Source organism: Mesoplodon densirostris, chromosome 9, assembly GCF_025265405.1.
Source record: "Mesoplodon densirostris isolate mMesDen1 chromosome 9, mMesDen1 primary haplotype, whole genome shotgun sequence".
Lineage (NCBI taxonomy): Eukaryota > Metazoa > Chordata > Mammalia > Artiodactyla > Ziphiidae > Mesoplodon > Mesoplodon densirostris.
This window is the reverse complement of record NC_082669.1, coordinates 39,058,610-39,072,703: the sequence shown is the minus strand read 5'-3', so window position 1 is coordinate 39,072,703 and position 14,094 is coordinate 39,058,610. Positions and strand designations below refer to the sequence as shown.

Sequence of the window (14,094 nt, the reverse complement as noted above, 5' to 3'; positions counted from 1 at the left end):
AGCACAGGCTCCGGACACACAGGCTCCGCGGCCATGGCTCGCGGGCCCAGCCGCTTCGTGACATGTGGGATCTTTCGGGATCGGGGCACGAACCCGTGTCCCCTGCATCGGCAGGCGGACTCTCAACCACTGCGCCACCAGGGAAGCCCTCACTATTTTCTTTACCTCCCTCTTTGCCTTCTTGATTCGAAGTCTCCCACAGAGGGGGAAAAAAAAAAATCAAATGATTCTAAGAATTTGGTGTATGGAGTGAACTATTTAACTCAAACATGCTTTATTTTAAATAAGTGTAGGAAACCTTTATCCATTTTTACCCTTTGCCAATTTTCCTATTGGTTTGTTAGACTTTTTGTTGATTTATAGGAGCTCTTTATATAGCTGAATAATAGCCATATGTCCATAATGTCCTTGTCTGTTGTAGTGTTGGCAGTTCTTTTCAAAGTTCACCATATTTCTGCTAACTTTGTTTACAATGAATTCTGTTTTACATTTATATATTAAATAAGTCTGATTTTTTTCTTCATGGATTTTGTGTGTTAAGGCTTTTTAGGAAGCATTTTCATACTCTGTGGTTATGAAAGTATTATCCTGAATTTTCTTTAAATTAATTTATAGTATCTTTAATGTTTAGCCCTGGATTGCCTTGTGAAGTATAAGGTGGCTTTTCTACTTTTTCTCCCCCAAATTGTCCTGTCACCTCTTATCATAGAATCTTTCCTTACACTACCAATTTGAAATGCTACCTACATCATATGTTAAATGCCTAAAAATGGGGTTTGCCAGCACCAATGGCGCTTGTTCTCCCAACTGCACATGTATCGAGTTATCACATTTTGTCAGCAAAAATGCAACCACGCTGCTAGCAGAGCAGCACAGATCATAACGCAAAAGCTTTGCATAACATGGTTCACGTATGGACCCACTTAATAGATATTCAGGCACCTGATTTTCTGTTTTAGAAAAAGAAAAACACTATTATACGAGGTTATGGGGCTGCAGACTGGCCTGGAAGGTAATGTGTGGGCAGCGCCAGCCCTGGAGACAAGCAGGGCAACTATGACGAGGGATTCTTCTCCTCATATATACAGGATTAATATATAGGAAGGGAAATATAGTGGGGAATATAATTCCTACTGTTTTTACTCCTCAAGAATACATTTGCTCTTTGCTGTCTGTTGGGCTTCCACATGCAATTTCTTTATGAATTGAAGAGTTTGCATTTAAAAAAAAAACGAAAGAAAAGAACTAAAACTCCCCAATGAAAAAAATTTCTAACTCTTGTAAAAATCTGTACTGAAGAGTATATACACATGAAAGGCTGTGGGAATGATTTCATTGTGTGTTACCTAGAAAGAAAATAAATGTAAATATGCATAGAATGGGTGTATGGTGAAAATTCTGTTGAATCTCATAAAAATAATTGAAGTTAAAAGGTTATTAGGTGAGGGGATGATACAGGAAAATATATAGAGATAATAAGGTGATGTTAAAACCATCAAACCGAGGAATCATTTCTAGGCTAAACCTCCATTCCTGGGAGGATTCTCTCAGTAAGATTCAGATCTTATCAATCTTGAAAAATACTGAGACCTTTGAGGATAAATGCAAACACAAGTTATGGATAGAAGCTTCTGAAGTGAACGTGTGGGAAGATTCCCTCTGAGAATAAACTATATCTGCTGGAAAAAAATACACTGATAATAGCAATTCACATTTCCATTACAAGAGGAAATGGACTGAGGCCTGTTAGTGATATGCAAATTAATGTGTACTTACATGGGATCTTATCTAAAAGAAATTGAAATGTATTACAAAGCACAATGAAAAGAGGGTTATTGCAAATGAGTCTTAACACCTGTGTAGAGGGGGAAAAAGGGGAATAGAAAATTCTATGGTATGGATTCCAAAAGCAAGTTCCTGACATCCAAATATTAGAGCTGTAGAAAATATATAGATGGTGATTCCAGGGTTTGCTTTTTACTTGTGAGAATTTGCTTTTAGAAAAGAGCACAGCTGTCTAAGGCATTTTAAAGTTTATTTTCTTAGCCGACTTTTCTTTCCAATCCACTGCTGGAAACTAACTTAAGCCAATTTGGTCATTTGCAATTGTCAGGAACTATTTGGGGGTATATTTCCGGGACCTTCAATACTTGGAGGTAGATGACACCTGTTCGGGGGATGGGGAATGTTCTCCCCAAATCTTCCAGTTTAAGATGTGCTTCAAAGAAAGAAGTCTCAGACTGAACTCTGGTACACATAGAGTTTATGTGTAGCACATAACTTAAAACAAGTCTTGAAGTCTTAAAATCTGCTCTGTAAACTTGTTGGAATCCCAACTCTGTCCTTTTAGGAACCTGACTAGCCCTAATTGGAAAGTTCCTTTGAGGCAGATATAGAAATATTTTCATGGTAGGATTAAGCTGATCTTCTCATTGGGATCACATAAAAATACAGAAACTTTCCATAAGCTGTTTACCACAGGACACAGGACTGGTCAAAATCCAAAGTCTAAAGAGTCAAGGGGATTCCTCAGCTACTTTGAGATACAGCTTTTCCTGTTTTGTTCATAGAACAGTAGAGGTGCAAGTACAGATATTTCTGTTTTTCTAAGATATCTTGAACACTACTCATTTCATCATTGAACAGTCATATCCAGTATTCATGATGCTACCTAACCAACCATTTATGTTGATGAGAGAAGTTAGCGAGGAGCTCAGGTAGCTTACTTTGCAATGCAGGCTTCCATTAGAATGTGTGAAATGCTGGTTAAGCATCCTGAGCCCATGTGTCTCTATTGGCATACTTCAGATAACAATGATAATAGCCAGATAATGGCCCCTAAGTTGTAAAATAAGATGAGTATTCACATGCATATTGTAGTAGACTGAAGTATTTCAAAGGTATATTTTACAGGACCAGATGGCTTCATTGGTGACTTCTACCAAATATTCAAGAAGAATTAACACCGATCCTTTTCAGTCTCTTCCAAAAAATAGAAGAAGTAGGAACACTCATTTTACAAGGCCAGCATTACCCTGATACCATAGTCAGATAAGGACACCACAAAAAAAGAAAATTACAGGACAATATCCTTGATACATAGATGCAAAAATCCTCAACAAAATGTTAGCAAGCTGAATTCAACAGTACATTCAAAGTATATCATACACCATGATCAAGTGGTATTTATTCCAGAGATGCAGTATGGTTCATCATCCACAAATCAATCATTATGATACACCACATTAACAAAATGAAGGGTAAAAATGATATGATCATCTCAGTAGATGTAGAAAAAGCATTTGACAAAATACACATCCATTTATGATAGATACTCTCAACAAAGTGGATATAGAGGTCACATACCTGAAATAATAGAGGCCATATATGATAAGCCCACAGCTAACATTGTACTCAGTGGCGAAAAGCTGAAAGCTATTCCTCTAAGATCAGGAACAAGATAAGGATGCTCACTCTCACCACTCCAATGCAACAAAATACTAGGAGTCCCAGCTAGAACAATTAGTCAACAAAAAGGTAAATATATGGGGTGATGGATGTGTTCATTGACTCAATGCGGGGAGATCCTTTCACAGTGTCTATGTTTATAAAATCATCATATTGTACATGTTAAATGTCTTACAATTTTAACGATGCTGAAAAAGTAAATTATAGATAGCATCACACCCTTTTTTCTCATCACTTATTTGTCTTTCTTATAAATTCTTTGCTATGTTAATCTCTCATGAAATTAGGGAAATGCAACAGGAAAATTATAGGATGATTTCCACCCCCCACCCCCAGTAGTGTTCCTTGAGGCAACAACTTGAGTTTACTCCAGGTTGTCTAAAAAGTTGTGGAGACTATTTTTAAAAAGAGCAGAACAGCCAACGCTTTCAAGATATTAGCATAGGCTCTCAGAATACTACCCAGGAAAGCTGGATGGAGAGAATTTCTGTGCTAGATTTCTAGCAAAGCTAGAAACTGGGGCAGTCATTGCACTCCTCAAGGCTAGTGTGCTACTGTCCTTTCCCTTCGTAAGAAGTACTAATGAACAAGCATCCTTCTCTAATTTAGTTCCCAGGGTCTAATTTATCTGATAGAACTGAGGTTATTAATTATCTAACTTATTTAAAATTCTCTAAATTTTCTACTTCCCTCTGTATATAATAGAGACTTAGATTCTATGAGTATTTCGCCCAATGCAAAAGCGTTAAAAATGTAAATATTTCGTTTAGGTATTCCCTTAGAAATTTTAAGACTATTAGGTTATAGCTGTGGGTGTCAGAATCACCTGGAAGGCTTGTTGCAAACACAGAGATTGCCAAGCCCCATCCAGAGTTTCTAATTCCCCAGGTCTGGAGCCGGTCCAAGAATTTGCATTTCTAACCAGCTCCTAAAAATCCTTTGAGAACCACTTGTCTCCTGCCATCTGCCCTCCACGTGAAATTTAGATGGCATTGTGAGGATCCTTATAACATACAAAAAAAAAAAAAAGGTCTTCAACTGTAAAATTGTAGGAGAGGAAAATAATTCTTTAAATCAGTGTTCTATATTATCTTTTAATAAACAATTAAGGCATATCATTAAATTAACTCAAAGTATTTTTTTCCTGAGGCTCACCACACATGGTTCAGATACTTTGTTTTCTAACACATTCTTCAGACCTGCTAGTATGCCGGTAGTGTGTGTAGAAACAGAGTAAGTGTAGAAGTAATAGAAATATTTAGGACCTCAAATAAATGATGCTTTTCCCCACCCCCCTCTCTTTGCTACAATTATGTATAAATGAAGTCTCTAGAATTGTCATGAATGAGAGGTAAGTTGGGTGCAGAAAACCAACTTCTAGGACATTAAGGAGAAATACTCATGTATGGGGAGACGAGGCTGTTAGGAGAAACCTAAACACTGAGATGTAAGTGAAAATTCTGCCTTGTAACTGAGGCTCGTTAACTTAGCACATGCAATATTACAACAATTATTCAGTTTGTAACTAGACTCTTGAATATAAAAAAGAAATGATCGGTCAGCTTATGCATTGTTGAAAATCATTTTAGATCTTAGGATTCATCTCTTGAGTTGTTGAAGAGCCATAGTGTATAAAATTAATATGGTAGAAACACCTGTTAAACGAGAATATATGGTTTCACATATTTTTATGATTTTTATGACATGAATTTTAAAATGCTATGTGGAAAAAATATATCCCTTGAAAAGTGATTTTGTTAGTTGCCTTATCTCAAAGTGTGAGAGACTTCATTGAAAGAACTGCAGAGCTTTGTTTCATATCAAGTGCAAGCTGCATCTAGAAAAAAGGAAACCAAAACTCATCCTCAGACCTTACCCCATTTGGCATCAGTCTCCCCAGTGCCCTCAAGTCCACAGTGACTTGGGAAAGAAGGAAGAGGACAAAAAGGGAGCTCCCTAAACCCCTCTTTTGTGCTAGTAATTTACACAGGGCACCACATCTGACGAGCCCAGAAAGGATATTCAGACCCACTGGACTCCTGATAACCTGCTTCCCTCACTGAGCTTCTGTGACACATGTCACAGCTGAACTCAGGCGCTCCTGACAGAAAGCAGCCCTGTGTCACTAAAGAGAGTATGGAAACTTTCCAATTTAACTCCTAAGTCATTAAATACTTAAATAAAACTTTGAAAACTTACAAATTTCTCATCAGCATCATGTATAAACTGAAATTTTTACTCCTTTAAAAATGTTAAGTATGAACTAGAGTGAATGTATTTTATTTTAAATGGAAACAAAGTAAACATTGAATGTGATAAAACACTTTTCTTTTTTTTTTTTTTTTTTTTTTTTGCGGTATGCGGGCCTCTCACTGTTGTGGCCTCCCCCGTTGCGGAGCACAGGCTCCGGACGCGCAGGCTCAGCGGCCATGGCTCACGGGCCCAGCCGCTCCGCGGCATATGGGATCCTCCCAGACCGGGGCACGAACTCGTATCCCCTGCATCGGCAGGCGGACTCTCAACCACTTGCGCCACCAGGGAGGCCCAAAACACTTTTCTTAAAAGTGTCTTACACAGTTTTATGGAGACTGGTGAATTACAGAATAGGAGACAGAAGATGAAAGTCTTGGTATTATTTTATCATAGAGATTTGGTTTTTATTTTTAGTTGTCATAATGTAACTTGTGTGATAGAAAAGGATGAATTTCCCACTATGCATGATGATCATCAAAAATGTTTAGGGCCTCCCTGGTGGCGCAAGTGGTTGAGAGTCCGCCTGCCGATGCAGGGGATACGGGTTCGTGCCCCGGTCTGGGAGGATCCCATATGCCGCGGAGCGGCTGGGCCCGTGAGCCATGGCCGCTGAGCCTGTGCGTCCGGAGCCTGCGCGTCCGGAGCCTGTGCTCCGCAACGGGGGAGGCCACAACAGTGAGAGGCCCGCATACCGCAAAAAAAAAAAAAAAAAAAAAAAAAAAAAATGTTTAGAAGGAGAGGGACCAGTTTTAAGGAAAGCACACAGCAGTGTTTCTGTATGTTCCATGGGGCAGGTTTGTACTTTGATTCGCAAGGAGGTTAATGTTGCTTTCCACTCTGTGGTGCTTTAGGCTAGTTTAATGTCACGGTTGGCTGCACTCCTTTCTTTCATTGTCCAGGGTCGCGGTGTAATTCTTTGCTCACTCATCACCCTCCTGGTTTTGCCCTGCCCCCGTGTCTCCACAGATCATTTTGTGTTTCTCTCCGGTTGGTCACACGCTGAGAAGTAGAGCTCGGAAGTTCCCAGCCCTGGTTAACTGCACGGCTGTTGACTGGTTCCATGCTTGGCCCCAGGAGGCTCTGGTCACAGTCAGCAGGAGGTTCATTGAGGAAACCAAGGGAATTGAGGTACGCCACGTCAGCCTCTGAGTCTCTGTCTCTCTCTCAAACGCACACACTCTCACTGACCCAAGTCCTCAGTAAATAATTTCCAAAATACACCTAGCAGAAAGCTGTCCTTGTTTGTCTAAGATAATAAGATCATCTTTGTGAGTTTACATTTTACCGAATATGATGGCTGATCTTTTTGTATCTGGTTGAGGTGCATACACACACACAGACACATACACAGATACACACAGACACACACACACTAACACAGACACACATATACACTAACACACACACACACAAACACACTCACACACACAAACAGCATGTGAGTGAGTTCTTACTCATTCACTGACTCACCAGAAGGCCAGGATCATTCTTACTTGCGTCAGAACTTACTGAATGTAAATCCTTTACATTCACAACTAAACAAAAAAGTAGGCACCCATAGCCACCCAATGCTTGTTCTTAACAAAGTAAGGCAATTCATTGTGATTTTTCTCATTACGGTATTGATAGGTGAAAATCAGCCCCCATATATTTAGCAATCACTAAGTCAGCTAATGTATATGCTTCTCTGTTTTATGGGTTTATGTTTTATAGATTATGTTTGTCATTTGCTCATGTTGAAATTTCCACCTCCTATTGCATTTTTTAAAAGTTGCACGGAATGAAAAAAAAGAAACAACTTCAAGCATTCAGATTCAAAGAGAGAAAGGAATGTATCAATAGGTATGAAGGTGTCATTTAGACCTCCTAGAAATGAAGTTGTGTGTCAGTCAAGCACCTTTCTGATTGGATAGTTTGGATGGATGGTGATTGTGAACATTTCTCGGGGAGGTTTGTCTTCTGATTCCTTGGAGTGATAAGTCGAAAGGTGCCTAGAATAAGTCAGGCAGGAAGAATGATTCTCAGAGCCAAAAATAAAATCAGGGATATTTAAGGAGTGATGCCTGTTTCCAGCTGAAACTTTGCTGTGAACAGGGGCAACCTGCTGTCGCCTCCTTTTCTCCCAGAGCTGTAACTGCTGCTTTTCCAAAGCAGTCCTTTCACATTTTGTTGAATTTTATATCTTTTGGTGGCCAGATGGTTAGAAATCTGGGCATATTTACTTTTTCAATTAATTATTTGTAATGCAGCTAGCTTTATTGCATATTTATATTTATATGTATATTTTATATACATAATATATACAGCTTTATCATATATGGTTTATTGTATTTTCCAAAATGCCTATTAATCTAATTACTTACTGCTGGATTGCCAGGGAAGAACTGTCATGTAACATCTAAAAGACGTATATGATAGAGGTTTTATCATATTCAAATACCTCCTCTTGCTTTCTTTTCTCCACACACACACTTAAAACATGTCTATAAATTAATGAAAAAAATGAGCAACTCTATTTCACTGTTTTCTTCATATCCAGAAAGTTCTTTCTCTTGCCTGTCTCTACACTCACCCCTAACATTGAATGAACGTACCTAGACCTTTAAAACAACAACATCATCAGGATTTGGGGGGGTAAAGAGTGAGTAGTATTAATGTGTGGTTCTATTTTTTTAAGTGACATTCACTTTTTCCCACTGGTTGGGGAGCACTGCAAAGCTTTTCTTACGTTTAGGGAAGTATATGTAAATGTGTTCCCATGAACAGAGTGGTAGACCGTCACCGGAGTGATTGATTTCTGTCTGAAATGCTGTTCTCCACATTATGTGTCTTCCTCAAGAGTCAGAGGAACCCCATTTAGTGGAGACTAACCCTAGCATTACATAAGGTCTACCAGAAATATTTTTTACTTTAAAATCTGGAAAACCATTAAATATGACAAATGATGGTCAGTTACTACCACAAATTTCTTCAGCTATTGCTAGGTCCACTGCATTTCTGGAATTATGTAGGGAATTATTTTGTCTTCTAATAACTACACGAAGCCTTCAGAATACCGATTTACTAAGAGGAAGAGAGACTGTATGTATCTTTTGGTAGCAAAATTCTGTTTCATCCAGTTCATTTGATCAGGCTGGCTTGGTAAGGAAGAGAAAAGGACCAGCGTGCTTTGTTTCTTAATTTTCATTTCTCAAATGGGAGGAAATCAGAGTCAGTGGTGTGGTTTAATTTAGTGTCTGGCACAGTGCTTTAAGCCCTTGCCTTTGCTGCTCTGGTGCAGACTTTCTCCTGTCAGAGTAGGTGCCACATAGAAAACAGCTCCTCCTGAAGGAGCTTTGATCCACCGGTGACCATTGACATCTACTGGATGAGACAGGACTTACATCATTTTAAGTCCAGAGGGCTCCTCGCAGGTCCTCAGCTCTATTTGGTGGTATCATGATGCCTCCTATAGGATGCTGGGTGCCAAATAGGAATTTAAAAAGCACTTTCCCATTTCTATGGAGCTGAATTATGCCTGGAAGCAAATTAGTCAATTTCGTTCCAGGGCTGTGTGCTTATTTAACTTTCCCACCTTCCTAATTTGTTACTCAGGAGCAATAATTATAATTCAGAGCGCATCGTGTCCATGTTCTTCTCCAAATGCGTGGGGCCTTTTCAGTAGAGGCCAAAAACAGCTTTTACATTTTTTGAATGAGCACTAATGTGATCACTTTCTTAGTTTTAATTTCGACCATTAAGACTGAGAGTTGTCAGCATAATTTAGCACTTCTTAATTATTGGCCTCATTTGCTGAGTGTAAGGTACTTATACAAGGTGACCCCCCCCCCCCTTTAGCCACAGAGAAAGGATTCATTAAAGGCAAGCGGTTTTGTGTGTGTTGACATATAATTTTCAGGTAGTACACACTCAGCACCCAGGGGTGTGGGCTGACCAATTCTAAGTAAATGTTTGTGCTACTTTTCTGTTACCTGGTATTGAACTAAAATGACAGCTGACAGAATGAGCAAAATAGTTTGACACTGAAGTATCACCAGGTATTTATCTGAAGACTTTGTGTCAACATACACTCCTCATAGGAGATTTGGAAATGGAGGTGGAAAGACACAGTGTAAGGAGGGAGAGGATGCCCTCCAGCCATCCGTGGGAATCGGGTTACAAATGATAACTGGGAGGCGATCTTGTTGAGAAGTATATGGGTCCCAGTTAGGAAAATCCAGGAAAAAAGGAAGGAGAAACAGGTGTTAAAAGATAAGAAATGGGACTACCCTGGTGGTGCAGTGGTTAAGAATCCACCTGCCAACCCAGGGGACACGCGTTCGATCCCTGGTCCGGGAAGATCCCACATGCCGCAGAGCAGCTAAGCCCGTGCTCCACAACTACTGAGCCTGTACTCTAGAGCCCGTGAGCCACAAACTGTGAACCTGCGTGCCACAACTACTGAAGCCTGCGCGCCTAGAGCCCGTGCTCCGCAACAAGAGAAGCCACCGCAATGAGAGGCCCGCGCACCACCATGAAGAGTAGCGCCTGCTCGCCGCAACTAGAGAAAGCCCACGCGCAGCAACGAAGACCCAATGCAGCCAAAAACAAATTAATTTTTTTTAAATGAATAAGTCCTATTTAAAAAAAAGATAAGTAATATTTTTCATTTTTCAAGTCAAAATGAATAATCGACCTACTTGAAAGAAGGGCTTGATGGAAAGAGGAATTATTGAATGGAAGTGAAAAGACGAGTTCTCTGAGGAGTGAGATTTGCTTCAGAAGGAGTAGAAAAAAAAGGTCTGAGCAAGATGGAGAAGCCCATGCCCATCCTTTTCAGTCACGTTGGCCAACTGGCAAGTAAACATTCTCTGTCCTTTTGCCGTGATACTTCAAGATAGTTACACAAGCTCAATATCATCAGCTTTATCAATAAAATGACTTTATTTCACATGCCGCCACCTCTTCCATCCAGAACTTGTTGAAGGTTTGGCAACGTAAGAATGGCATATTCTCCTACCATTTTCCAAACCGATCATGGGAAAATGTCCACTTAAGGAGGAAAGTTATTGTACTGCTGTATTTCAAAGACTGATTTCATGACTGGTCTCTAGCTTCCTTTTAAAACCTTAGGCCAAGCATGAAGCATAGTAAACAACACTTTGTTAGTGATAGGTACGTTAGCAGCAGCATTTCTGTTAATGATTTTAAGCACAGTTCTTGCTTTGAAATATAAGTGAGGGTTATTCAGTATGAATTTCAAAAGTGGAAAGATAACCTTGTGCAATAGAAATTCTATGAATTTGAGAAAAATATCCTCTTTCTGAGGAATACTGAAATCATTTTAAAAGATTAAGACAAAAACAAGTGCAACCAAATTTCTATTGAATCTGCCTAAATCTCATACTGGCTTAAACCTATATTCAAACAGATGAGGAAAGGCCCAGGTGGTGGTTAGTATATTCCCCATTCTTCAGCCGTCTTTCTCCTTTGCACATGCACACTAACATACTGTTCGCCGTACATTTCTTGCTCTGTGCATGTTACTTAAATTTAGGATAGAATTGCAAAAAGCAGTAGAATGCTGCTTTCCAGGGTTTTTGCAGTTATGAAAACTTTAGGAATCCCCTCTACCTGGAAAGTAGGGTCCAGTTTTTATAGCTGCCCAGGAACTTGTACATGCTGTTAAGTTGAAAGTTTAGCTAAATCAAATGGAGGCATCACTACATCCTAGTTATAGCTTTGTGGCTTTCCTCCAGCGCTGGCCTCCCCAGATCCATCTCCTGCCTTGTCTGCTTGCTCTGAGAGGGGAAGCTGGGCTCCATCTTACCTCCCCACGCCCTTCGTCCTCAACTGCATCTTTGTTTTAATGTTCTGTCAGTAAGCCATTGAAGGCTACCTCTTTCAAGGATTGGAAACTCATCTGGAAGATTGCTAGCTTATGCTGGACTCAAACTTGCCTTTAACCCAGGCTTGGTCTCTCAAGTTTAAAGAGAAAAATAAAACACACGGACAAACTAACAATAAAATGCCTTCACCAGGGTAGCGAACAAAAACAAAAAACCAGCATGTAATTTAGAAAACTCTGCATTTAACAGTTGCCGCTGCTCTGTCTGGTGGTATAATCTTCCTGGGACTACTCTTGGTACTATTACCATCACCAAGAGCAGGGTAACACCTGCACTGTGTTCACCTGCCCTGCATTTGCATTGTTCCCCACCTCTCATCACCAACCTTCTAAGCAGGGACCACTGGTTTCCCTGTTGTACAGCTGAGAGGCTGGCAGCCATAAGCGCAAGATCCTTGAGCAGGTGAGGGGCCCATTCGGCACTTTCATGCCAGAGCTCATATTCTTAAATCCTGCTCTGGACTATTGCACAAATGTTTGCCTCTTCCGAAGGAGGAATAAAAGGAAGGGAAGACAAGAAATAGAGTAAAAAGGAGTGAGGAAAGTCTAACTGTTGATTTTGTGGGCAGTAGGAAGTATAGGGAATGCAATCACTTGCCCAATTTGACAGAACTGGAAATCTAACCTAGGTCCTAGGATTCAAACCCCGCAGCCCTGGCTGCCTCCACAGTTTTTTCCTGGCAGCCTATTAGCACTATGAGTAGTTTAGGAGAGGAGCTCAAATATAATACTGCCATTTTGTGCATTTTTAAATGTTTGTTATTTAATAAACCAAACTTACAACCACAGTATCTAATAGATTCTCTACTTTGACCAGACCCAAAAGGAGCTAAAAAGTACAAATAGGATATATTGGGAGTCTGGGATTGTCATGTACACACTGCTATATTTAAAATAGATAACAAGGACCTACTGTAAAAAAAAAAAAAAGAAAAAAGAAATGAAATTAAAAAAATAAAAATAGATTTGGAATTATTGAAATTAACATAGGTATTAAATATGTACAGTTTTGTATATTATACTTCAGTAAAGCTGTGAAAAATTAGCATAGAAATAATTTCTGAGATAAACTACCAAGATGGACAGTAGGTGTATGACATTATATGTTACAAAATTATCCCAAGTTAAACTTGAAAGGGAGGGCTTCCCTGGTGGCGCAGTGGTTGAGAGCCCGCCTTCCAGTACAGGGGACGTGGGTTTGAGCCCTGGTCCGGGAAGATCCCACATGCCGCGGAGCAGCTGGGCCAGTGTGCCACAGCTGCTGAGCCTGCGCTCTGGAGCCTGCAAGCCCCAACTACTGAGCCCACGTGTCACAACTACTGAAGCCTACGTGCCTGGAGCCCATGTTCCACAATAAGAGAAGCCACTGCAGTGAGAGGCCCGTGCACCACAACGAAGAGTAGCCCCCGCTCACCGCAAGTAGAGGAAGCCCGCGAGCAGCAATGAAGACCCAGTGCAGCCAAAAATAAATAAATTAAATAAATTTATTTAAAAAAAAACTTGAAAGGGAGCAGCAATGAAGACCCCAGTGCAGCCAATAAACAAACAAACAAACAAACAAACAAACAAATAAATAAAAGCAAGCTTGACAGGGAAACTATTTTCTTTTTTTAATCCGCCTCCTTTCCCTTCCTTGAATACAATACTTTTGAAAGACTGAATTGAAAAGTACAGATATATAGTCACCTTTGCTGGTCTTGGGAAGGTGTAAAATCCTATGTAACACTTGAAGTGTTTGATTTCATTCTGGCCTCCACGCATTGGTTTTCATTCAAATTTTGCTGTCATTTTTAACAACGGCGACATGCTGGGCATATGCTTGAAGAGTCAGGTGGCCAGGGTACTTGGTGTGGCAGCGATTGCCCCTGCTGGAGAACTAGGACACCAAGTAGAAGAGATTTGTTTGTGTTTCTGTGCTTACAGTGAGCCATCACAGAGAGTAGAAATTAAACACTTTTTCTTAATGTGAGGAAAAAACAGTTTCTTCTTTGCATTCGATTATGCATTGGCTTCAACAGTGTTTTCCAAAGCATCTTAGTGGGGAAACCTTGGATTTATAGCCATTGGATACTGGCACTTTGCTTATTTTTATTTTTGCTTTCACCATGATTGGCTGTAAATTGACTACAAATGGGATCAACCGGTTTTCATTAAGGGGCCAAATGTAGCAGGAATGAGGTTCTCCACTCCCAGCTCTAAAAGTGAAAAATACAGCATCGCATCCCCATCACTGTAGCCGCACCAGCACCGGCAGCCATCCCCTCCCGGGTCACCCCCCACCCCACACTGCCACCCCCCCAAAAGAAAACTGGAGATAAATGAATGGCAGAATAAATAATTTATGCTAATGAAATTACTGCAATTAGTAGTTCTACAATGACCCTTTTAAAAGCCACAGCTGTTAATGTCAGGAAGTGCTGTCACTACTGACCTTATCATAAGAGAAAGTGACAAATTGAGAATGCAGGGAAGACCAGTCATCAAAG

At 40.1% G+C, this 14,094-nt stretch overlaps 1 protein-coding gene across 3 annotated transcripts in view; it reads left to right on the top strand.

Moving 5' to 3' along the window:
- Nucleotides 1–14,094, top strand: part of DNAH11 (dynein axonemal heavy chain 11) — a 313,208-nt gene that overhangs the window by 189,796 nt on the left and 109,318 nt on the right. For all 3 annotated transcript variants that reach the window (XM_060108331.1, XM_060108329.1, XM_060108330.1), the window contains one exon: nt 6,688–6,849. In XM_060108331.1, the coding sequence (XP_059964314.1) occupies nt 6,688–6,849 (162 nt within the window). The remainder of the gene's footprint in view (nt 1–6,687; nt 6,850–14,094) is intronic.